The sequence below is a fragment of the Physcomitrium patens genome, chromosome 1 (genome assembly GCF_059467195.1).
Source record: "Physcomitrium patens ecotype Gransden chromosome 1, ASM5946719v1, whole genome shotgun sequence".
In the NCBI taxonomy this organism is placed as follows: Eukaryota; Viridiplantae; Streptophyta; class Bryopsida; order Funariales; family Funariaceae; genus Physcomitrium; species Physcomitrium patens.
The window spans coordinates 14,075,546-14,101,843 of record NC_143410.1 but is presented as its reverse complement, the minus strand read 5'-3'; the positions used below and the strand labels follow the sequence as shown (position 1 = coordinate 14,101,843).

At 31.9% G+C, this 26,298-nt stretch overlaps 2 protein-coding genes across 6 annotated transcripts; one reads left to right on the top strand and one right to left on the bottom strand.

Annotated features, from left to right (window-relative positions):
• The first annotated feature begins 4,620 nt into the window (after positions 1–4,620).
• On the top strand, positions 4,621–10,634 carry LOC112289533 (uncharacterized). Of its 2 annotated transcripts, none has more exons than XM_024534796.3 (15): positions 4,621–4,762; positions 5,136–5,280; positions 5,406–5,636; positions 5,807–6,151; positions 6,355–6,462; positions 6,614–6,806; positions 7,093–7,355; positions 7,642–8,056; positions 8,225–8,277; positions 8,421–8,503; positions 9,033–9,124; positions 9,315–9,397; positions 9,762–9,833; positions 9,951–10,076; positions 10,344–10,634. In XM_024534796.3, exons 2-15 carry the CDS (start codon positions 5,152–5,154, stop codon positions 10,389–10,391), a joined length of 2,241 nt encoding a protein of 746 aa, XP_024390564.1. In that variant the 5' UTR covers positions 4,621–4,762; positions 5,136–5,151; the 3' UTR covers positions 10,392–10,634. The 2 variants fall into 2 exon arrangements, with proteins under 2 accessions (XP_024390564.1, XP_024390567.1); XM_024534799.3 differs by lacking the exon at positions 4,621–4,762 and adding an exon at positions 4,865–4,987.
• A 10,285-nt stretch (positions 10,635–20,919) lies between these two features.
• On the bottom strand, positions 20,920–25,357 carry LOC112295288 (U11/U12 small nuclear ribonucleoprotein 31 kDa protein). 4 transcript variants are annotated; one of them, XM_024546683.3, is made up of 9 exons: positions 25,227–25,357; positions 23,987–24,144; positions 23,333–23,420; positions 22,962–23,057; positions 22,699–22,773; positions 22,410–22,498; positions 21,972–22,034; positions 21,738–21,804; positions 20,920–21,440 (listed from the first exon to the last, which is right to left on the bottom strand). In XM_024546683.3, exons 1-9 carry the CDS (start codon positions 25,239–25,241, stop codon positions 21,381–21,383), a joined length of 711 nt encoding a protein of 236 aa, XP_024402451.1. In that variant the 5' UTR covers positions 25,242–25,357; the 3' UTR covers positions 20,920–21,380. The 4 variants fall into 4 exon arrangements, with proteins under 4 accessions (XP_024402451.1, XP_024402718.1, XP_024402537.1 ...); XM_024546950.3 differs by having other exon boundaries at positions 24,882–25,243; XM_024546769.3 differs by lacking the exon at positions 25,227–25,357 and adding an exon at positions 24,344–25,078.
• Between the last annotated feature and the right edge of the window lie 941 nt (positions 25,358–26,298).

Below are 26,298 nucleotides of genomic sequence, written 5' to 3'. Positions count from 1 at the left end.
GCTCTTCGTAGATCTATTTTTGTATAGATCTTAGCTTGATTCAACTGAGCAAGGAAACCAGATATCAAAGGTAGCGGGTACTTGTTCTTGATGGTGATTTTGTTGAGTCCTCAATAATCAATACACATCCACATGACCTATTTTTTTTGTTCACAAATAAAATTGGAGCTCTTGCTAGAGATTTGAAATGGCATATGAAGTTCTTGGCTAGATTCTTTTCAATATATTCCTTGAATTCAGCCAACTCATTTTGTGATAAACTATGGATTGGTCCAAATAGTGGTTGTGATCTATCTTAAAGGTCAATTGAGCAGTCATAGGAATGATGTTTTGAAAGAATATCCACATTCTTTTTCTCAAATACATCTTAAAAATCTTAATATTGACTTGGAATGCCACTTGAAGTCTTTCCACTTATAGAAACAAGTCTGACATAAATGACACAAGATGATTCTTTTTTTGCAACATGCAAGAAAGCTCTTGTACTTATAAATATAGGTTTAATTGTACTTAACTTATGACTTTCTACTTGATTAACTATGCTCTTAGTTATACTTTCAAAAAAGTTAAGACTACAAGAAGTCCAATTTATTTTAGGGTTATATTTTTTTAGCCATGATAAACCTAAAATGATTGGATTAGAAGGAGATCTATTGATATTAAATATTACAAATCTATTATAACTATTAGTTACTATTTCTATAAGAAGGGTTTCATGAATAACATCTCCTAAAGATAATAGATGACCATCTATGACTTCTACATGAACAAGTCTAGTTTTCTTTACTAAAATTATACTATATCTTTCAGCAAATTCTTCATCTAAGAAACATGCTAAGGCTCCTAAATCTAATAAGACAGAGGCTTTGTGATGTTTAGGTCCTAAAATAATATTTATTCTAAAACAAGGAGAAGGTTCTAAAGAGAGAATCTGACCTTCACTAGGTGTTGTACAAGGTTCTAGCCACACAGTTCCTACTATAGCTAAATAAATTCGTTTTTTGACATACTATCTCCTTTAATAGCCGTACTCTTTATTTTGTGGTTGCATTGCTTCTTTGAAAAATATTGAGTAATGTGCTTAGGTTCTCCACAATATAAGCATAAACCTTCTTGACGACGATGAATTTTTTTTTACTCAGTAAGAGGTTTGAAACGTACCACATCAATTTACATATCATCTACTTTTAAATGTATGTATTGAAGAGATGTTGGTATTGCTATTGAATTATAATAATGTTGAGGTCCACTTATATGGTTCTTAGATCAAAATTCAAAAAGACGATTATTACACTTCACAACAAAGTCAATTGCTTGACTCAATATTTGAAAATCAGATAAGTTGAGCATTAATTTTTTTTACCTCATATTGTAATCTGTAGAGAAATTGGCTAACAAGTGCAACATCATCCCACTTGATATCAATTGTAAGTTGTCAAAAGTGTAAAGTATACAACGTTATTGATCAATTACCTTATTGTAAAATATAGATTTTATTGGTTTGCAACACAAATTGCATCATGTTTTCCATACATAGATCAAAACTCCACCAAAAAAGCCTCTAGATTATCCAATATTGGATCTTGTCATTTGAGAAATAATGAAAACCATGATAATGTTGAACGTGAAAGAAGCATATCAATGAATCTAACTTGCGATCTCGAAGTTGGATAACTTTGGAGTTGAAGTTCAATCACAAGTTGTACTTGATTGATAAATCCTTTAAACTTTAATCTGGTGCCATCAAACTTCTCGGATAGGACAATTTTTGGTTCTCTAACATTGGAAGGATATTTCACTATAGAAGAAGGGACATGATTTGGTGCAGATGTTTAAGTAGCTCCAATCATTTCTATATCTTCACTTCCTGTCAATCTTGTTGCTCCTTCTAGTGGTAAATTGAGTTGATGCATTGGAAGTATTAATTCCCTAAATTGTTCTTGTATTTGTACCATTGCACTCTTCATTTCAGCAAGTTCTACTATGATAATACTTAAAAAAGAGAATATGTCTAATATTGCTCAAGACAAATAGAAGAGAAGACTTGAGAACAAAGAAAATACTAAAAACAATATCAATTTAGAAGAGGGTAATCCACAACTTCTAATATTCTTATGTCTTATCAAGAGAAAGGAGTAATCCACTCTTAATCAAGATTAGATAAACCTCTAATATTGTAAGTGTACTCTTATCAATCTATCAAAGACAAAAACTTGATAAAAATAAATAAACAAGTGATATTTTTTTCAAAAAAAGATGACAAAATAGAAATAACTAAATATGTATATTAAGAAAGAAACTAGAATGGCTATTGCCAAAAGACAAGAAAACTAGAGACCGTTGAAACTAGACTAGAAGCAAGAAAGGAGTTGAGAAGAGTAAAGAAGACTTCATTCTTGCCTTTATATATACTATCTATCTAAGAGCTATGTGGCGACGTTCTATAGGATCTTCAAAAACGTGTTGACTTTGAACAATACGTATCTTAACTTATAAGCCAAGTTTTCTATATAGGTGCCACATAGTTAGCTTGTTCCGCAAGCTACCAAGATGTGTGGCACGTGATTAACTTGTTGACCAAGTTTCTAACCTATCAATCAAGTATAAACACATGTAAAGTCAAAGCAATGTTTATGAAGCTTCTAGGAAGCTTTTCTAGAAGATATTATGAAATTAATCTACTTTTATCTACTTCTACCTATTCATATCACCTAGGTAACAATTACAGTAAATATATGTCTGTGACACCAAATGATTTGATTAAGAATATGAATCAAGTGGCATTTTTGTTTATATATGTTTTTGATGCTGTTGAGATCTATTTTGGTAGATATTCATAGAAGTGATTATATATTTAGACTTCTATATTGCTAAAAAATGCTTAATGTATAAGTTGGTCTAATGCCAAATCAAATATCTATCTTAATCTTTGTAAGTTTTGTACATACATCAATTGTTTTTTTTTAAATTTATAAAAGATTGTCCCTCTTTAAATTAAAATATTTAAATTTGTAGTTGTGATCTTCTAAACCTTCCAATTTTGTAATTGAATTGTCATATATTAATTTCTTTTTATTACTTAATTTTATTATATTTTTTATTTTTTATTTATATCTAAATTTATCTCTCATTATTCTAATATTATTTTATTTTAGATCCATATTATTTTAAAATTAATCTCAAAATATAAAGATTTTCTCACATGACTTAAATATGTGGTATTTTGCTTTCATTAAAGTTCTTTGACACGTACTTAGTACTCACATCCTATTAAATTAGCTAATTTAATAAGAAAAAAATAAAATATTCATATAGTCTAATTAACAAACAAACTTAAAAATATGTTGTATATATAAGATTTTTATAAATAATTTTAGTACAAATTTTATAGCACAATTAATATAATAATTAAATTTATGAATTTTAAATAGAATTAAAAAAATATTATTATTATTTTTTTATTAAATATAAGAAAAAAAATAGAAAAGTTTAATTATTATTAAAAACTAGTACTAGATAGAGTTTTAAAACATCTAGAAGAAATTTTTTATTTGTTCTTGTATTTTAGAAATTAAAACATTACAAATATCATAACAAATATTAATCATTTTTCTATTTAGTATGATAGAAGGCCAAGTACATATATTTATATAGATATAACCTTAAAAGATAAAGTCTTTATTTTTTAATTTATCTGATTAAATGATAATTAAATATTATTAGAGGATTTAGAGCAATAAAAAAAACACTTATAGCAATCAATAAAAAAAAGTACATACTTCATAGAATATATTACTAGATGAATATTATACATCTAATAATATCATATCAAAGAAGATATTACATTATTAGACTACCTTCTAAAGTAACCATATAATTATCTATGTAAATCTAATTACATATGTCATTGTTTTTTATTAACATTCTATTAAGTATAAGTTTACCATCAAATGCATAAAAGCTGATCTTGTTACAAGTTTTATAAAATGTATTAATGAAAATAGTAGACATAAATATTTTACAATTATAAAATGTGAATCAATAAAATAAAAATTATACACTTAAAAAATTATTAATCAATAAAAAGGTGATTTGAATATATTTTTAAATAGTTAGAAACCAAATATAAATGCATCAGTTGACAACATTGCCATCTTTTCATGAAAATATACAAAACATGAATCAAATCTTTAAAGAAAACGCACATCTCTGGTGAAATTTTTTAACAAGTCAAAAAGCGAGTTTCAATGATACTGGGTAACGAAAGTTCCGGTTTCACGAGATCATACAAAAACAAATTCATTAGTGACTTTGTACACAGACCAAGCTGCAATGCGACAGGCATTGCAAAGGGATGAGGGACGTCCACAACGGATGAACAGAGAGGGATATATGGATGAAACAATGAATGAAATATGAAGGCATGAAGGATGGATGGATGAAGGGGTGGACGAAGGGTTTAAGAACAGACAGGAGGGGGGGGGGGGACGAAGAGAGCCGGAGAGGGGAACGGGGGGAAGCGAGGGCAGGGCAGAGCAGAGCGGAGGAAGGGCAATCAAGGGAAGAGAAAGGAAGGGGGAAGGGAAGGGGCAAGGAAAGGAGAAGGGTTCTATTGGGGGCAGCAGCAGCAGGAAAGGGGACTGGGGGGGCTGGGGGTGGGGGAGCTGGGTTTTTGCCATCGCTACGCCCTCTTTTTTGGAAATCTTTGTCTCTGCCTCTGTCTCTGCCTCTCGCTTGCATGATCGCAAGCCTCCAGACATTGGTGAGACCCTGCCCCCCTCATCCCCCCCCCCCCCTCCCCTGTTTCTTCTATTTTTCTTTCTGCCATCTTATTTACAAAACTTTTTTACAATTCATGCTCTCATCACTTCTCGCTGTTCCAGCGTTTGCTTAGATTGTGGCGTCGCACGCATTGCTTCTGACCAGGATACTTGCTCGATGCTGCAACTTTTAGACCACATTCTTGAGTAGGAAGGATTCTCGCGAGGTTCTCGTCCTCCCGGCTTCTGTTTTGGAGGATTTGGGTCTGTTGATTAATTAGGGTTGTTGGGTCGGATTTAGGGGACGTGGGTTTGAAGTGAGAGTTTGGGGAGGGATTTTAATGGGTGTTTTGTTGTGAGTGTAATTGAGAGCAGGATTTGGTGGGTAGCCATGGCGAAGAAAGGTGTGAAAGCAGTAACAGAGATCGCAGATGACGAGGTTCGTGTGCCTCTACAAGCCGTGGTGCTGGCTGACAGCTTTACGCAGAAGTTTCGCCCGATCACGCTTGAGAAGCCTAAGGTGAGGAGAACATCTTCTGTCGTCATTGAATTGGTGGGTGGCTGGTAAGTTATGGCCAAGAGGGAAAACGAGGAATTTGTTTTGGTTACAGGGGTTGCATTTTAATTAGTTGGGTTTGATTGCAGGTTCTTCTGCCATTGGTGAGTGTCCCCCTGATAGACTACACCCTAGAGTGGTTAGCATATCAGGGAGTGGAAGAGTGTTTCGTGTTTTGTTGTGCTCACGCAAATCAGGTGACGAACCACTTGGCCAAGTCGAAATGGAGGTCGCAACCCAATTTCTCTGTTACGCCAATCGAATCTCATGATTGTGTCAGTGCTGGGGATGCATTGCGGTTGATTGAACAAAGAGGCGTGGTAAGTATCAATCATTAGCTAGCGCATTGTGAATTTTGATTCGATGACCTAATTTGATGTGCAGCCAATTTTAGTAGTACTGTGATTAGTGGGTGCAAACGAGATGATATATTTGAGCACAATTGTTATCTTATATTTTTTTTCCCCTAAAGCATGCGCGCTCTTGGCAGGTTCGTGGGGACTTTGTGTTAGTAAGTGGCGATACGGTTAGCAACATGTCCTTGAAAGAAGTGATCAAGGAACATCAAGAGAGGAGGAAGAATGACAAATTGGCCGTGATGACCATGGTGGTCAAAAGAGCAAAGCCTTCCCCTTCAACATTTCACGCCCGCTTAGGAAATGATGAACTGCTACTTGCCATAGATCCACACAGCAAGCAATTGTTACACTATGACCCTGGTCGGGAGTATGGAGGTCGCGATAACTTTCAGCACCTACCCAGTCAGCGCAATGTGCTACTAGAACGGTCTGCACTTAATGATCGACCCTCTGTGCAGCTATGCACCAATTTGCAGGTATGTTTATCTCTTGATTTATTGATGAATTGAATGAATTTTTCATTCCATTCAACCTGTTTCCATCTGTTTTGTGACGAGCTACGGCTTGAAGCTGGTGGCCCTTTCTCTCATCGTTCTTGTCGACACTGTATTCTTTAAGTGTAACTTTCCAAGCCGTCTGGGCGGATTTCTCTAACATGGAGATCCGGTGATCGGACCAGGATTGTCATATTGATATCTGCTCACCTGAGGTTCTTGATCTCTTCACGGACAATTTTGACTACCAGCAAATTCGTCGCGACTTTGTAAAAGGACTCCTTAGTGATGAGGTACATTAACAGCAAAATTCTTATATTCTCCACCTGTCAGTTTCTCTTTGGTGGATTTGCTAAGGCCAGGTTATTGTCTGCAAGATAATGGTTCCAGTTTTGAGTGATTATTCCAATGAAGCTCACCAGGTTTTGGTCATGGTGGGGACAGATCATGGGCAATAAAATATTCACTTATGAAATCGGAAGGGAATATGCTGCACGGGTCGAGAACCTAAGAGCTTATGATGTTGTCAGTCAAGATGTTGTACATCGGTGGACCTACCCAATGGTTCCTGATATTCCTTTCGGGGGCAATACTTCCGGCATGAGATTGGAACGCTGCAACGTGTACAAGGGAACTGGTTTGTTTACTCTTTCGTGGAGGGTTGCTCGTTGGAAATAGGAAGATTGAAGTCATTCTGTGCACTTAGGAGATTCGAAAATTTAGCAGTATCTAAAAGCTATGTTTTGAAGTATATGTGACATTGTGCGGTATGGTGTACGTCTCACAACCTACGCTTACTGGGATTTTCTGCTGTATAAGCTTCACTAACCGCACTGATATGCAGTTTAGATTGGACTATTCCAGAGTTGTCTCAGACCACTCTCTGAAGTTTCATTGTTGCCGTGTCCACTGGGGCTTCACAGGTCTCACCTTATCGCGAACATCAACAATCGGAGAGAACTCCGTGCTAGGTTCGGGGACAGAAATTGGTGAAGGAACTATTATCAAGCGTTCAGTTATTGGTCGTGGTTGCCGGATTGGGAAGAATGTTTCTATTGAAGGTTGTCACATCTGGGACAATGTCACAATTGAAGATGATGCTCAATTGCAATATTCAGTTGTTTGCGATGGTGCAATTGTGAAAGCTGGAGCAGTTTTGAAGCCTGGGGTTGTGTTGTCTTTCAAAGTTAGTTCCTTCATTTCTTATCGTTTCTTCTCATCTATTTACTCCCAGCATTCGAAGACAGTTCATCACTATGCGCTTGTTTTCTTCGTTTCTTGTTTCTTATATCTTCCGTTATTTCCTAGTTCTGTTCCACTTGTTTGGTCTAACGATTGTTGAAATAATCTGGTTTTGTAGTGGTGTAATTTCCTCAATTTGCTTGTATTTCCGTCGATTTGTTAAATGGTCAATTCTGGTATCAATGCTCGATCTTACTGTTGACAAGTACAACCTTTGCTTGCTATGCTAGGTGGTGATTGGTCCGAAGTTTGTCGTTCCTGCTTACTCAAAGATCTCAATGATGCGGCAACCTACTGAAGAAGATACCAGTGATGAAGAGTTGGAATATGCGGATGCCGCTAGTGGTCGAGCAGATAGCCCTCGTCCTTTTCTTGACGATGCAGACAGTCGTAATGGAAGTGCTGCTGGAGAAGTAGAGGATGTTGACGAGTCTGGTGATTGGGATCCTGATGAAGTCGGTGAAACAGGGGCTGGTTACAGGTGGTCTAACAGAGATGGGAGTCAGGAAGAGGATTGGAGGCACTCAGTGGCTCCTATACCCGCAGATAAGATACGAGAACTAGTCTCAGCAGAAGAGGAAGGAGAGATTGAGGAGGCTGATAACGATTTCGGGGCAGCAGCTAGGGATAGCATAGCCGGCACAGGTAAGCGCAGTCAGCTGATCAACGTTTAAGGACTTCATGCTGGTCATTACTGTGTCCACGCCACAGATTATTTTCTGTCCTCTTGCTTCCTTTTATATTGCTGCATATAATTATTTTGTTTCTTGGAGTACTGCTCTCTAGCTTTCCTTTTCCATCGTAATTCTGCAGGAGTAGAGGGAGACGAGGAGACTGAGGACGACGAAGACGATTTTGAAAAGGAGGTAAGGCGTTGTGGTCTCTGAATGTTTTGGATTCATGATTCCTCAGCTCTTGGTAGTCAAGCAGCATCAAATGGTCATTTTTTAATGTATTTCCATGTGCAGACTATGGAGCCTGCCTGAACAGTGTTTTGCTTTTTGTTCAGGTTGAGGGTACATTTTTGAGGTTAGCTGAAGGTACAGCTGGAGTCCAGCCTGAGCATGTAGTAATTGAGGTTAACAGCTTAAAGTGAGTAAAACTCCTCCACTTATCTATTTGCTTCATTGATTTCTTTTATTACTTCAATAATTTTTCTCTTCATAATTTGGCCACAAATATAAAAAATCAAACAAAAATGTTTCTTCAACATCATTTCTCGTTATCCTTGCTAATGAAACTGCTTCGACCAACACATCCCGGCGTTGAAAGCATCTTCACAGAATATGTCTCCAAACCTGAAAATTATGACGCTTTGAATGTGAATCTTAATTTTTCAGTTTTTAAACAAATTTGTCCCCCAGTTACTAATGAAGGTTTTATTCTTTTGTTTGCAATGTGAACCGCAACTCTAGCATAATTTTGCGTTTCCTTGGTAAAAGTCTATAATTTTTAGCTTGAGATACGTATTAATGAGCAACCACAGCATTTTACGAGGCTTTGTTTATATTGAAGTTTAAGCTTGATACTGAAGCTGTGTCTAGCTTGTAAAATAGCAGTATCTGCTTCAGGTCGTAGTGTTGAGTTTATCGAATCCTTTCTCTGTTTGGGTTTGGATCAGGTTGGCATACAACAAAACTTTTGCAGACTGTGCTGGGGCAATGTTCAAGGCCTTGGCGAATCTTGCGTGGGGAGGTTCTCATGCTTCTGCAAGTATGTTATATATCTATACTTGCTTGAATTTTAACTGTATCACATTTCTGTAGTATATATATAAGGTTGATACTAAGATGAAAAATGAGGTTTCGAAATATGTGCTTCAGTAGTCAGCATTCCCTTCTGTCAGTGTCGTTTATTTCCCAGTTTTGTTAGGATTTCGAGCTAACATGACTCATTATTACAGAGGAGTTGTTGATGAGCACCAAGGAAATAATCTCAAAGTGGGGTTCTTTGCTTCAAAAGTTTTTGAAAGGCTCTGATGATGAGGTACTTGCCTTCAATTTTTTTGTTGACTTCGTCTGAGTCAGTTGTCCGATCTGAACAATAAGATTATTTGTATATAATTTACTGCATCTATGTTGTACAAGCGCAATGTTCTGGCTTTCCTAAACCCTAGCCCTTTTGTATCTTTGCGAAAATATTCCTGGGAGCCAGTAAGTGTAATTTTGTTTCATTGCTTCTGCGTAGCAACTTTTGTATAAAGTCATGCTCATAAATCCTGCTGGCTTAAGATATTAACTATAGCTGTTTTTGGGGGTAATTTTTTTATTGAGCTAGTTGACATTCAATGGTTTCTTACGTATATGGTGAATGTAAAATTGATCTTATTTTTATTATTATTGCATTACAGCACGAGATTCTTCTCACTTTCGAAGAAGTCTGCTCAGAGTGTCACAAGGAGTTTGCTCCACTCTTCTCTCAGGTGATCTTTTTCACTATCCACTCCTTGTTTGGCGTAGATCATTAATTTCGAATTTTATGTGTTGATGAAGTAGTCCTGGAGAGTTCCATCATCTGAAGAAGTGTTTGATTGCCGCAGATTTTACAAGTACTTTACGACAAAGATATTGTCTCTGAGGATGCGATCTTGGCTTGGGCTGAAGAAAAGCAAGATGCTGATGACAACGATAGGGTGTTTCTGAAGCAGTCAGAACCTTTCATTCAGGTCACTAATCGTTTCCTTTTGACCTCTGTCTCTAAGCGTGAGTGGTCAGGGCTTGTATTTGTTGATTTTAGATATGATGAGCTATGCGTCCACTTTACTACTTTGATTTATCTATTTATGTTTCGCGATTTTTCCTTGGTTGCCATCGGCAGTGGATGTATATCAAAGGCTGTTGACGATGATAGCATGGCTGTTTCCAGCATTGGTTGAGGAGTTGCTTACTGATTACTTGTTTTTGTGATTTCTTAATGGATGGTTGGGTTGCAGTGGCTAAAGGAGGCCCCAGAGGAAGACGATGACGAGGACGACGAATGAGACGGTCCTTGTTTATGAATCCGTTCGCTATTCGTTGTCTCTTAAGAAGGGGCTGTATTAATATCTGGAAGCCGGCAGATTTAACTCATAATTTGTTTCAAGGTTAGTCCTCACATTATTGGGTGTTTGCAAATTTATGCATAACTCAGAGTTGAACCCAAAGTTTTTTTTTACAAGTATTTTAGGTCAATCTCATGTAAGTGCCTCTGTTAATACATGTGCTATCATGTGTTAAATTCCAAAGACTGCAAGACCTCTTGTATGATGGGTGGGTTACCTTAACTTATTGTGTTGACATGTTCCTTACTTTCACATTTAATATACCACTGTTTTGAATATTATAGAATAGAAACACAATGCATTTTGAAAATCTTGCAATACCCAACTGATGGCAACTCAATACCATGTATTGAAATTCGCCATGTATTGGTTAACAAATACTATATATTATACTTACTAATGTATCCATTATTGCATTAACTGAATTGCCATTAACACTTTCATGAAATAATCTTCCACAATATCAAATTACTAAATATTAGAAATACATATATAAGTGTTCATATATGCAAGTGAGAGAATATAAATGTACATGAATACACATAAAATGTGATTTTTTCGTAACCATATATCTTCCGCTAATTATTGCAGGTTTTTCAAGAAAACTCATAAAATAGATTTGGTAACAAATATAAATCTTGTAACTTTTTACAGCTCTTGTGATACTTGTGTTTTAAATAAACATATTTATCTGTGTTTTCTTTGTATGAAAGATTAGGACCAATTGTTCCATTGTATTATATTTATATACGTATCTACACACTTGCATGCATGTACATACATGTATATACATGTACATATTGACATATATTCACTCCTGCACACTATTATCTTCTATGAAAATCCAAAACATTATCTATAAAAAATACATTTTAAGTGCACATTCAAATTTTATGCAAAGTGAGATGTTCTTCATGTATTAAAAATCCAAAAACTACTATTTTTTACATTAGTATTTCTTTTATTGAAAAAATATATGAATGATTATTTACAATTGAAGTGAAATTCTTCAGATTATTTTGAAAGGAATTGATGTTTATTGATTAAAAAGTTGTGCATTAATACCAAATCAACAAATATTAATAACTAAGTGGTGAATTACATATTTTAATTTTAATTTTTTAATTTTAATCCTTTGAAAATATTATCTTATTTATTTAATGATATAAAAAAGATATTTTTTATGAAATATTTTATTTATTACAACTTTATAAATAATCACTTTTTTATCAAAAAAATTCATATATTGAGGTACAAAAAAGAAGTGTCTCAAAAGTGGTTCCAATTAAAGAGCCACAAAATAATAAGTGTTCTAAATCTCTAGTTATATTTTCTTTAGAATGTATTGCAATAAAAAAAAATAAAAAAATAAAAAAAAAAAATAAAGCATTTATTAATATTTAAGCAGAACATACACAACTATAAATTTTATATTTGTCCAATTTGGAGTTTAACAAAAAAACCACTTCTCTAGTCTTGTAGAAAATAATCCTTGGTATATATAAATATATATTAAACTATCTAAGATAAATATTTTATGGATTTATTTGAGTTTTTAATATGTAAGTTGTACTCTGAAAAAGAAAAAGAAAAAGAAACATTATGACATCAACTTCACAAAAGCAAATGTTAGTTGCATTAGAAACCAACCAAAATTAACCAAAATTATAGTATCATCTCCATTTAATAGAGATAATTTGGCACATCTCCTCTATAGAATGTAATTTGACCCAAATTAGTAAATTATATGCCAAGACTGACAACTAAGGCTTGAATAGCTTAGATGGTTAGAAGTTGAATAATAAATAATGTGTTTTCTTTATTTTAGAATTACAATTTTAATTCTAATTAAAAAAAATTGTGAATTCAAAGATTTCAACTAATTAGAAATCAAAACAAATAAGAAAAATGGAGAGAAAATAAGCTCAGGATCTCAATTTTAAAAAAGACAAATCTAATTAGCTTATTGTGATAACATAAATGGTACATGACTTTAGTTACATTATCTAAATAATTTAGAGTTGAGATCAAGGTATTCATTATAGTAGCCATTTAAGATAAGTTAGGTGATCTTTTAAAGAATGCCTTATGTTTTTATATTTATATAATATATAATATATTAAAATTTAAAAATTTAAAAAATAAAATGAAATAAAATAAAATAAAATAAAATTTGGCATTTTTAGATTATTGATAATCTTAACCAGAGAAAGGAAAAAGAAAGAATAATTTATTTTTAAGATCTAGATTTTGAATAGATGTATTATAAAGTATTGGATTAAATAAATAAAATAAAAGATAAAAATAAAAATAGAAATAAAAAGACTTTAAAATTCTATAACTTCTAACTAGCATATCTTAGTTCTATTTTAATTAATTACAGATTTAATTAATTATTTTTTAAATTATTTAAATTAATAATTACAGATTTAATTACAGATTTAAAACAAATAATTCAAATATTAATTTAATTAATATTTTTATTTGTAGATTAAAAACTCATATAAATCCGTGGTTATAAAGATATATTAACAAAATTGATAATATTTGATATTAACATAAGTTTTTATTTAAAAAAAAATATTTCATAAACATTTTTTTTTCCTTTTTTTTTTTTTTTTTTTTTTTTAATGGTACTAGAAATTGTTAATTATTTGCTTAATAAATTATTATATATTGGTAATAAAATATAATAAAACAAAAATAATAATGATAATAATCAAATAAATCAATTTAGAAGGATAAAAAATTCTTGTTGTCTTGTAATACAATTATTAGATGAAAGAGCAAAGAAGACCTATATTATAAGAAATCTAAATTGAAGATTTAGTACAAATTTACTTCAAAAATCATATGTAAAGACATAGAGGTAGTAGAAATTTTAGTCTATGTCTTTTCTTTTTCTTTTTTTTGTTAAAAGGGATTCTACTTATTTTGTAGGATCATAAATAAGACAAAACAACATAGATAAGCAATAATAAAATGATAAGTATCTTAAGATAAAAAATAATAGGTAGTTTTTAGCAAAAATTATCTAAAAAATCATTAGATTATTACTCAAGGAGAACAAGGTCTAAATTATGGTTGAAACTATATACTTTTAGTTAATAGAAAGTTTTTTTTATTATCAAAAAGAAAAATTAAAGAATAAACTAGAGAAGGTTTCTACGAGTGTTTCTTTGAGGAGTTTTGAATTTGTAATGACTTAGAAAGCTATGCAAAGTTGAGATTGGATTCAAGTGACTCTAATTTTTGAGAAATAAATTAGAATTTTAATTTTAAAGAACTTTATAAATTTTATTATAGATCTCTAAGTAAAATTATGTGAACTTGTGAAAATAGTTGTATTCAATGTATTTTGTGAATTTGAACACAATTAAATATGTGTATTAAGAATTATTGAAGTTCAAGTCGATCAAGGTATCTAGAATTGGAAATATTTCAATGATTTTAATTTACTTTTGGATTTACTTAGAATTAAAGAGAATTTAATTAGGCTTTATTTAGGATTTGGTTAGAATTTAGATAGATATTTTTTATCGTTCAATTAAGATTTAGATAGAATTTTTGTTAAATTGGTTTGAATTTTGTTAAAATTCTATTAGGATTCTATTAGAATTGGATATAATTTGAATAAGAGTTTATAGATTTATTTCAGGGTTTTAATAAGGATTATTTAGAATTAGATATGATTTTCTTTAAGGTTATTTGATATTTGATAAGGTTGTTAGTTGCTTAAAGATTATTAGTAGAGTTCATATGTAAGAATTTGAGACACAATTATTTATTTTACAAATGAATAAAAGCCATATAAATGGCTTTGAAAGTTATCTATATAAGGCCATTTAGAGATAATATTGGAAGTAGATTAAAATATATTAGTAAATTCCATATCTATGAACTTGATACACACTCAACTATCTTAAAGATGAATAAAGAACATGTAAATGACCTTCAAAGTTATCTAAATAAAGTCATGTAGGAATATTAATGAGTTGAATAATTAATTAATTCATAGAAATTAATTGACTTGAGATTTTAAGAAGGTTACAATTATTAAGATTCATATTTTAAAACACATCATACATTCTTTATGATTATAAGAATTTTAAGTAAATATCTTTTTGCTATTACAAACATCCAACAAGAAGATTTTAAAAATATTCTAAAAATATTCTATTAGATTTTAGAAGGTTTTAAAAAATTCTAAAAAGATTTTTAGAATATTTTAAAAGGTTCTTGGAATATTTTAGTAAATTTTAAAAAATTCTAAGAGATTCAAGGAAGTTATTAGAGAAGATTTCTAGCATTGATTTATCTTCAAGCAACATAGAAACTTCTTCAGGACCTTCCAAAGGTTGTTTCATCTTCAAGCAATATGGAAACTTCTTGAAGAGCTTCCAAAGATTGCTTTATTTTCAAGCAACATAGAAACTTCTCAAGAAGCTTCCTAATACCTAGTATATATTAGAATTAAGGTTGAGAGGATCGTTAATCTCAAAAAACACATCTCTTGGAGTTTTAGTTCATTTCTCTTGATGTTGATCTTCTACTCATCTAGTTTATTCAAGTTCTTGTTAGCTTCCTATTGCAATTCTTCTATTCAACTTCTTGTTTGGTCTCTTGTATAATGTATCTATGACAAATTATCGAGACTGGCATCTTATTAATACTAGAGTTTGATCTTTCTTGATAGAAAGTGGATTATCCCTCTTCTTGAAGACATCTAATCACTTTAGAGGTTGCGTAGTATTCTCTTCTAAATTAATATTATTTTAGAAACTTCATTTTTTTTTTTTTTTTTTTTTTTTTTAAAGATGGTTGGAAGTAAAGATGTTAATATGGTTGAATCTCTTAATTCTAAGATAAATATTATTATAAATACACTAAATACTTTAGCTTATAGAACTATTAAAATTGAAGAATTTTGTGAAAGATTTTATAGTAATACAAGACCTAGAGCAAGTCTTAAGCTTCTACATCTAAGGAGGTGGTGGCACGTGTACCTTAATAAAAAAAATCACCTATTCAACAACATAAGGAGCCTCAAATTAGTTTTCTAAAAAAATTGATGGCACACTCTCAAAGTTCCAAGGATTTGTTAACCAAATTTGATTGGTAAATTTTCTACAACCTGAGAGCTATCTAATAGAAGATTTGTAAGTTGATTTGGTTGAAACTTTGTTCATAAGACATACCTTAATTTGATTTTCTCCTTTATTTAAAAAGAAATCTCCAAGCTTGAATAACTTTGAAGTTTTTTTAGAAGCATTTACAAAGGTATTTAGAGAACATGATAAGGCTCAATGGGTGGCAAGAAAGATTTGCTCATTATATCAAGGGTCATACTTTGTATTAGTTTATGCATTTGATTTTAAGAAATTGACTTCAGTAACAATTAGAATGAACAAATTTTTATGAGTCAATTCTATTGAAAATTAAGAAATGATATAAAAGATCTATTACTATTATTACCTAATCTTCAAATACTCAATGAAGTGTGAAAATTGATTATTTCAATACCATCAAGATCAATGCTTGTAGAATTTGACAAAGCAACGTATCTAAAATTTATACTTTGTTGCTTCAATAAATATATTATTTTTACACTTTAGAACTGAGGATATGTAAATTGATGTAGTACGATTCAAATCCCTTATAGTTGAAGAAAAGAAACATCAATTTTAATAAGGCATATACTTATATTATAATGAAGAAGATCATAAATTTCGAAATTACTTAAAAAAAACAATATATCATTAGAATTAAAAGTGCGATTGTTCAAAAAAACAAAAAAGTCCAACTATAATAGGAAATATGTAGTTGGATATTTCAATACCTCAAATTCATTAAGATCCCTCTCTTTCTAACCAACTCACTTGTTATTTTATTATATCTTTATTTCTTCGACTACAAAAACTTCAAATAAATGCCTTATTAGATTTAGGAGCATTTGCTTATTTTTTAGATAAGGAATTTTTGAAAATTCATAAAAAAAATTTAGTATAAAAGTCAAACTTATACATATAGAAGTAATAGGTGGTCGGCCTTTATCTCCAAGCAAAGTTATTCATAAGACTATTCTGCTAGAAATATCATTTGAGGGCCATAGTAGCAAAATAATATTTAACATTATTAGAATTCCATCTAATCCTATTACTTTAGGACTTTCATGATTAGAAAGATAATATCCATTTATAGATTGGAAATTACATAAGATTGAATTTTTTAATAAATTTCTTTTAGGCAAAACCTATGAAGAAGTTATCAAGAATAAAGCCCTTATTTTTTGCATTAAGGACTTTTATAAAGATGGCTAAGAAAGAAATGTCATTTTTTATTTATGAAATTTTAGATTTTGAAAAAGCAAGCTTGTTAGTAGCCTACTTGGAGCAATATAAAAATTTTTAAGATGTATTTGAAAAGAAAAATGCTACCATATTGCTAAGCATTGATTGTATAATTATACCATTGATATTCAAGAAGGGACTCAACTACCATTTGGCTAAATTTACAACCTATCATAGAATGAGCTTTTTGCATTGAAGGATTATATCAATAAAAAATCTTGTAATTTTTTTATTTGCTATTCAAAATCTCCAACAGATACATTAATATTTTTTGTGAAGAAAAAAGATGGATCTTTGCAAATGTGTATTGATTATCATGGCCTCAACAAAATAATGATAAAGAATTATTATCTATTACCATTAATATCAAGGCTTTTGAAGCAACTTAGTTAATCCAAGTTCTATACCAAAATAGATCTCTATAGAGTGTATAATTTGGTACAAATTAAAAAATAAATAAAAAAAATAAAAAATGAATAAAAGATTGCATTTCGAACAAGGTATGGAAATTTTGAATATAATGTTATGTCTTTTAGATTAAAAAATGTTCCAAGTATATTTCAATATTTGATAAATAATATTTTTTGAAAATTCTTAGACAAATTTGTTATCTGTTATCTTGATGATATCTTAATCTATTCTAAGAGTCTTGAAGAACATGAAGAACATATGAGATTAGTCTTACAAAAATTACGAGATACAGGATTATATAACACATTGAAAAAATATATATTCTATTAACAAAAAATAGAATTTTTTAGATATATTATATCCAATGAAGGCTTCTTGATGGACCCAAAGAAAGTTTAAGCTATAATAGAATAAGCAACTCCAAAGATAATATAAGATGTATAATATTTTTTTAGATTTGTTAATTTTTATTGAATATTCTTTAAGAATTATTCTCAAGTTGGTATTCTTTTTATTCAATTGACATTCAAAGAAAAAATAGAATAGGAACCTTAAGCTCAAAAGACTTTTAAAGATTTGAAGGTAGCTTTTACCACAGTTCTAATCTTATTGCATCCAAATTTTACAGAGGCCTTCTATGTAGAGATTGATGCTTTTAACTTTGCATTAAGAATTATATTATTCCAAATAGGAAATAATGGAAAGTTCCACGTAGATGTCTTGTATTCTAAAAACTTTTTAGTTGTGGAGATCAATTATAAGATTTACAATAAAGAGCTTTTTGTCATTGTAAACTCTTTTTAAGAATGGCATCACTTGTTGGAAGGTACTACACATCCTATAATCATATATACATATCACAAAAATTTGAAATATTTCATATGAGCTTGGATTTTAAATTGCTGCCAAGTTTGTTGGAATATGTCATTATCTTGTTTTGATTTTTTAATTATACATCGACCAAAAAAGTAATAAAGACTATCAAATGCTTTATCAAAGAAATCATATCTTATTCCAAAGGCCTTAAAAGTAGCATTTAATCAAAAATATACTACTTTCTTGAAGCCAAAATAATTTTGTCTTTATTCTACTTCTATGATTACACCTATTGATTCAAGTTTTTTTGAACAAATTTGTGTAGCGCTAATAAATAATTCATTAATTTGTAATATTCAGCAGTGATCTATCAATAATAAGTTTAAGTTTGTAGAAGATCTTTTGTATTTTAAAGATTTTTTATATATTCCAAAAAGATTGATGTAACATCATGTTTTTTAATCTTCTCATGATTTTCTAGTTCTAAGACATTTTGAATTTAACAAAACATTAGAGCTTATCTCTAGAGATTTTTGGTGGCTTCAAATGTGGAAGATTGAGAAGGACTTTGTTCTTTCATGTGACATCTATTCAAGTTTTCAAAATTCCCATTATCATCTTTATGGACTTCTACAACCACTATCAATTCCAAAGTAACCATAGTCTTTAATATCAATGGATTTTATCACTAATCTACTGCCATGAACTATATTTGATGCTATCTATGTTGTTATGGATTCACTTATAAACATGGCATATTTTGTCCTATGTAAAAAAATAATTTTTAGAGAAGAAATGGCAAGGCTCTTTCTTAATAATAAATATTGATATCATGCCTAACTGATGACATCATTTTTTATCAAGGACCTTAATTTATATCAAATTTTTGAAAAACTATTTTTGAGATATTGAAGATAGATATCAAACTTTCCTCTACCTTTCATCTTCAAACCATTAGTCAAACAAAACATATCAATCAAGTTTTGGAGTAGTATTTGCAATGTACCATTAATTATTAATAAGATGATTGGACCTTGTATTTATATTTAATAAAGTTTGCTTATAATAATATTCTTCATACTTCAACTTAGCAAACTCCATTTTACTCCAATTATGGTTATTATTTGAAGTTTGATTTGTTAGGTATATCAAAGGATGAAAATCCAATAGCAAAAGATCTTACAAAACAATTGTCATAGCTCTAGACAACTTTAAAGCTTCATTTACAAGTAGCTCAAGATTCTTATAAAGCATCTTTAAATAAATTTAGAAAATAATCCCTTGCTTTTTAAGTTGGATAAAAAAGTATGGTTTCTTTGACGAATTATCAAAACCAATTGGTCTTATAATAAATTGGACTTCTAAAGATTGGGATCATTTTGTATTCAAAAGCAAATCAATTCAATGGCTTATTGGTTGAAACTATCCACATCTATGAAGGTACATCTATTCTTTCATGGTTCTCTCTTAGAAGCTTATATAAAATCAATTATTCTATAAAGAATTCAATTATCACTGCCTTGCATTGAAATAGATAATCATGTGGAATATGATGTGGAAAATATCCTTGATTCTTTGTATAGAAGATGCATGTTGGAATATTTTATTGATTGGCGCAACTACAATATCAATGAGCATACATGAGAATCAGCAAAAAATCCACTTAATATGCATCAAAAGGTATATGAGTTTCATTGATGCCATCTTCAAAAACCTAAACCTATTGTAAGATGACTTCTCTACAAAGATACTACTAAGATGTTATATATAATGAAAAAAATATACATGAAATTGATGCTCCTTGTAGAACTTGGACTTAAAAGAAGAGGTGATATTACAGACATCCAACAAGAAGATTCTAAGAATATCTTTAGAATATCCTATTAGATTCTTTAAAAAATTAGAAAGATTCTTAGAAGATTTTTAAAAGGTTCTAAAAGATTCTTAAAATATTTTAGCATGGTTTAGGAAGTTCTAGGAGATTCAAAAAAGTTGTCTAAGAAGTTTCTTAGGATTGCTTCATTTTCAAGCACCATAGAAACTTCTTAAGAAGCTTCTTAATAACTAGTATATATTAAAGTTGAAGCTATGGGGATCCTCAATCTCAACAATACATCTTTTGGAGCTTTATTTTACCTTTCTTAGTATTGATCTTGTACTCATTTGATTTAATCAAGTTCTTGTTAGTTTTTTATTAAAACTCTTCTATTCAACTTCTTGTTTGGTCTCTTATATAATATATCTATAACATTTGCAACCAAATGCCCATTGAATTTCCAAGCTAAATTTCATACAACATGACAATGTTTTTAACAATTAAAAAAATAAGAAAACAAAATCCAAGCATATTAGTAATGTTATTTGAATAAATAAATAAATAAATAATCAAGCATTTATTAATAAGCTTTGTAATCATATTAATCTAATTTAAAACATAAATAAAGTAATCAAAATTTTTATTTGTTAGATAGGATTGGAAAATTTTATTATAAAATTTTATTTAATTAATTAATTATATATATATATATATAATGCTTGTTTTACATTCAATATTTTTTTTATAAATTTTGTAAATTTTAAAATTATATATATATATATATATATATATATATATATATAATAGTATAATTTACAAAATTTATAAAAAAAATATTGAAAGTAAAACAAGTATTAAAATTTTGAAGTATGAATTTATAAAGGTAGAGCCAAGTAATGTAGTAAATTATAGATAAAATAAATAAACAAAAGATACTTGTTCTACTGCATATATGAATGTTGTATATATGAGACTTTTCAAAATATGATGTTGAAATTAGTATGATTTTATGAGAAACAATCTTAACAAATTAAATACTATCTTTACAACCAAAAGTTGGATTGTTTAGAGATCATTAGAATGAAAGCTATTTATTAGGAGTTTGAAAACATAATCACATATATATATAATCTACATGTAAAAATTGGAAGAAATTTATTTTAATGGCTACTAATCCCTGGAGTGTACTCCCACGAGTCTCAACTGAAGCATTTAGCAGTCGTTTGTAACTTCCTTCTTCATGCATTACCATTACACAGATGAAAGAGAGGGCCCAACTTTGTTACTTCTACTTCTACCTCAACGGCGAATTCATTAACATGATCATCCAACTTAGACTTGAATTCTCAAAAGAACTGTAATTCTGGTTTGATACTTCGCTAGCACCAGTAAAAAGCATTCTCTACCGAATATGTCAGATTTAAATTTTCGTTCTCCATTCCAGCCTCAATATACTATCAGGTACATCACATAGAACTGAAGACAAAATCCCCAAATAGCAACGACGTGCAAACTGAAATCATTGAAACCCACGAGTCAAGATTCATCTCCACTGGCATCTTCATCACTGAAATAGCCTGCTTTCTTTTTGGGACCCTACAGCAAAAGGAAAAATGAATTAGATGGAAACAAACCAACTGTTCGGTACACTAGTATAGATTTAAAAAGGTGTCAAAGATTTTATAATCAGGTAAACCCACTTTTATAAATTCCTTAATACCGAGGCATAGAAAACTGATGATTAACACAATAATGAAACAAGAAATTAAAAATTAGGCATCAGCTACATGCTTTACCTTTCTAGCTTCTACGACTACTATAAGAACTTACAGAGTGTAACCCATATTATGTAGAACAGTCACTATTCAAACAAAACAGACATGTCAAGCGTACCCTCAATACTCTTGAAGTTGTTGCATGACCGTGAGATACGTTACCATCTGCTGCTGGGACCATACCCCTGTAAACAAGAGTGTAAGATGCTGGTTGAAGAGAATGCAAAATGACACGCATCAATTGATGATACAGGGACAAACAGTTGAATGTATCAACACGAGCATAAGAGAAAAAAGCACCATGCGATGCTTCCAATCATTAATAAAAATAGACTAAACAGAAAGAACTCACGTTGAGGCGACGGCAGATGCCCAATCATCGTCCTCAAACTGAGTTTCATCAACTTCTTCATCACTACACAGCCAACATGCAAATTCCATTAGTAGAAAACTAAGTCAAGATCAGAACGGAACGTTTGCTCAGGATTGCACAAAAAAACTTCTTGAGATTGAAATCTAATGTCACGGAACACACCAGAGGTTATATAGAAGAAACCACAAAAAGATATGGCTTAATCACTGTATGAACAACTACCACCACTAATAATCATTTTAAATTGGATAGAAAGAAAACGTTCAATTGTTTATAAATTACAAACCCATTTATTGATACAAAAAATAAAACCCTCCTATGAGAGAATATGCAAATACCCAACACATGAAAAATGCAGTTTGTGTCAAAAAAGGCTACAGACACACAGTGGGCCATAAATCAGTCAGACAAAAATACCTCTCATTAAGATCTCTTCTAGAGTCACCATCATGCCTTGTTTGTTCCCCTCGTTTCCTTTTGGCTACTGGCCGTTCCCTTGAACCTAACTGGTAAGACGAACACCAAAGATAAGATCCATTGCCGATTTATCTATAGAAATTAGTGGGATATCATTCACTCTTTTTGCACCTAATCATAAAGAGATTACAAACAGCCCGAAAAAATGCAGGAACAAATATTCGTATCTAAGACGGCTCGAATACACGATAGCTAGAGTTCAAGAGTAAAAAGCAGTAAAATAATCCACCAGGTTTTTAGGGCACTCATAGGAGAGGTGACCGCCTTCTCCACATTCATAGCATCGACTCTTGTCTTTGTACTCCTGCAACCATTCAAATGAACCCCTAAGATTTCATGTCACGTTTTATTCTAGAAATAAGGAAGTCCATCAGACTAACCTAACGCATCCTACTTGGGTCTGTGATTAAACAAACGGCTTTTACGACCTTCACAGCAGAGACATATCTGTAGACAACCATTAAAGCACTAGTAAAAGTAACAGAATAATACCCGGCGTCTAATAAACTCCTTGGCTCGACCATTATCCTCAGCAATCGAAACTTTCAATGTCCTTTTATTCAATATTTTGCCATTCATGGTCTTCACCTACACCACCTTTACAACATCAAGATTGCAAGTCAAACATAAAAACGACTAAGGAAAACCCAAAAAGTTCAATCTTGATGAGGTAAAAGTAGAGATATCACGAGTCTAACATAGATATGATAGGAGATCAGAAGATGTAGAACAGGGGATGCCAATGGCATCAAGAAGAATTAGAATTAACTGAAATCGTTATTTGCTGAGATCAGTAAGCAACGGATTTCATGAATTCCAGTCTACAAGGAGGCATAACAGTTCGTCACTCTTGAAAAACTTACCGCTGCATGAGCGTCATCACGAGAGGCATACAAGATAAATGCTACGCCTTTGCTTTCTCTTGTTTGTTTATCTTTCACGATTGTAACCCTGTATGTAAGACCAAAAAAACCTTATAAATCGGAAAGACGGAAGGGTAGCAGACTGTCTCAAGGGTTCAAATTATATGCCCTTGAGTAGCCTCAGCAATCGCTAAATGCCCGATCATGTAAGTCACCTATTCTGAGAGCTAGAGTTTCAGTGCAGGAAAAAGTGAAGGCAGGACTACTTTCTCGCTCAATTCGAAAATCAATTAATCAGAGGTAACAAAGAGATGTCACGGCCATTGAAATGTTGAAAACGTTCCGAAATACAAAACCATTGTGGAAGAATATACGCTCTAGAGTGCTGCACTAGCGCAACAAAAAGGCAATTACTTTCGCATTAGTATGCACTACGGACTACACGTTGGTTGCCAAGACGGCGCACTTCATGAAATGTTACTAATACAATCAGATAGCTGTTCAAAAAAGATAATACAACCCCAAAGTAAAGAATCGCATCAGCGAATCACCGACCTAGTGACAAAATGAAAAATTCCGAAATAAACACGCGGAAAGAGTTAAATTGTCGACCCATTGAGCTGAAAGAAAGAAGAGTTGGCATGCACCACTTACTTGCCAATCTTGCCAAAGGTACTGAAGATGGTGTGCAGATCATTATTGGTGAGACTAAAGTCCAAATTGCTAACATACACAGTAGACTTGGATGGAACAAGGCCGCCGCTGCTGCCGTGAAGACGCTTCCCCGTGGACATGGCTGAGAAGCTGTAAATCTGCAGTGAAAAGATGACAATGACAAAAAGCTAAATAGAAGTGAAAGTAAACGCCTCATAACATTAGCAACCAACCTAAGCCCTAGCCGTGACGATGAGACGGGGGCTCTCTCTATGACTCCTTGCTGCACACGAAAGCTGTTCAAGAATTGCAACATCCACCATTGCTTTATCCGTAATCAGATGTGTAAGTCAATACCATTCATAAATTAAAGCGAGCTGCGGCAGCACCGAGTATACACGTAAAAAGGACAAGACTTAAGAGCTGACTACCAATTATGACTCGATGCGCAGAGGGTTGATAAGTTTTTACGACTGATGATTGGTCTGCATAATCAACCCTAACCAGACCTCACACCAATTCGAATAAGCCTACGCACCCCGTCAACAAAAGAGTTCTGCCTTGTTATATAATGTTCTTCCACCCCTCAACTCGTTTGACTTCAAGGAGGATGGAGACCTGCTCTTGCTTCAATACAGTAGCTTCCAAGTGACTAGTGCTGTTGGTGTATTTAACTCTAATCTAACCAACCTAAATAGGCTCCAGCAGTAGCAGGGGAAAAATACACATCATCTTTGAGTCTGACAAATTAGAGTGAACTCTATTTTCCGTGAGGTATGCGGAGCGAAGAAACGGAAGGCGGGTTGAGGCCAGCCTTTTCATGCAGATTCCGGGTGTTTTAAAGAATGCACGATTCCCGAGCAATCAACAACTAACGGATCGTGTGATTGCTTACATCGCATGACAACACAGTCGAGTGTCAAACTGGCTGCAATGCATTAGCTTCAAGAAATAACGTTGTGATTTATACACGAATCCCGATAAAACCGCAAGGTACACGAATTCTGCCCCACGACGCTCCAACTCAAGGGAGCAAAAGTATCGAAAAACCCTAAAATGCAACCTCCGGAGAAGAGCCTTGATCGAAATGGTTGATACCACCACGAAAAAACAGATGGACGACTATTCTGATGTGTGTGGGTGTGTCTGGAATGTGATGTGATGTCTGCAGCAACATCGTTACCGCATTCCTACTCTCCCATGTCCAACCCCCGTTCTGCGACTCTTTCCAGTTCCTTACCATAAAGCAAAACATGAGCCCCAAAGTTAAAGAGCAAACCCAAGAGCAAACGGAAAAGCATGCCTCTCAAAAACACCAATCTCACTTAACCAAACGCCATGTGAGTAGTATATTCTACACCGACAATCAACTACTAGAGAGGGCACTATGTAGAATGAAAATTTGAAATCAATGTGCATCGATATGAACAAGTGTTTGGATGGGTCTGAAAATTTTCTATTTTTTTAACATGTCCATAAAGTTGTTGGTAGTTTTAGTCTGAAGTCAATTTGAAAAAAAAATGACTTTAAATCTTCAAACAAAGAAGAATAAAAATTAGAAAAATATTCTTTTATATCAAACAAAAGTATTACAAGAGTTTTAGAAAAATTACAGTACTTATATTGGTTGTCAAAATTATTTCATATACATACATCCATACATCCATGTATGTATGTATGTATGTATGTAGATTTTCACACCTCTATGTACCTAATTTTGGGAAAATTGATATTGTCAAAGACTATTTTTTTAATAAAAGTTTTAATCACAATTTAATTCATCCAATGATGAATACTTGGGTAAGTATTACGTGTGTGAGTGGGATTGACACATGACAGCACATGTATAAACAGATGCACTTGCATGAGATTGACACAAAGTACTTGTAAAAAACTTTGCATTCAAGACACTTTGTAAATCTACAAAGTGATATGATTGGAGAATATATGTTTTTTAACACAACAGAAAATAATCAGATTTCATAACTCAAGGAATAGTGCATAATAGTCCTCTATAATTGTACTGGAATATAGTAATTTAAGTTGCCAACTACCGTGAGCTTTTTGTAATTATAGTAATTAAGAAAGGTAGTTTAACCTTGGTTTGGCCGTTATAAAGAAAAATTCCATTAATACATGTTTGATGTTTCAACCAAATATGTATATGCATGTATGAATGTCTAAATGTATTGTCACCCTCAATACCACAATTTACAAAGAACAGAGTAGAAATCAGAATTATTCACATGGATCAATCAAACTGTAAAATTAGTAAATATGGTCCAGTTTTTCAAAAGTACAAGATGTGGAAA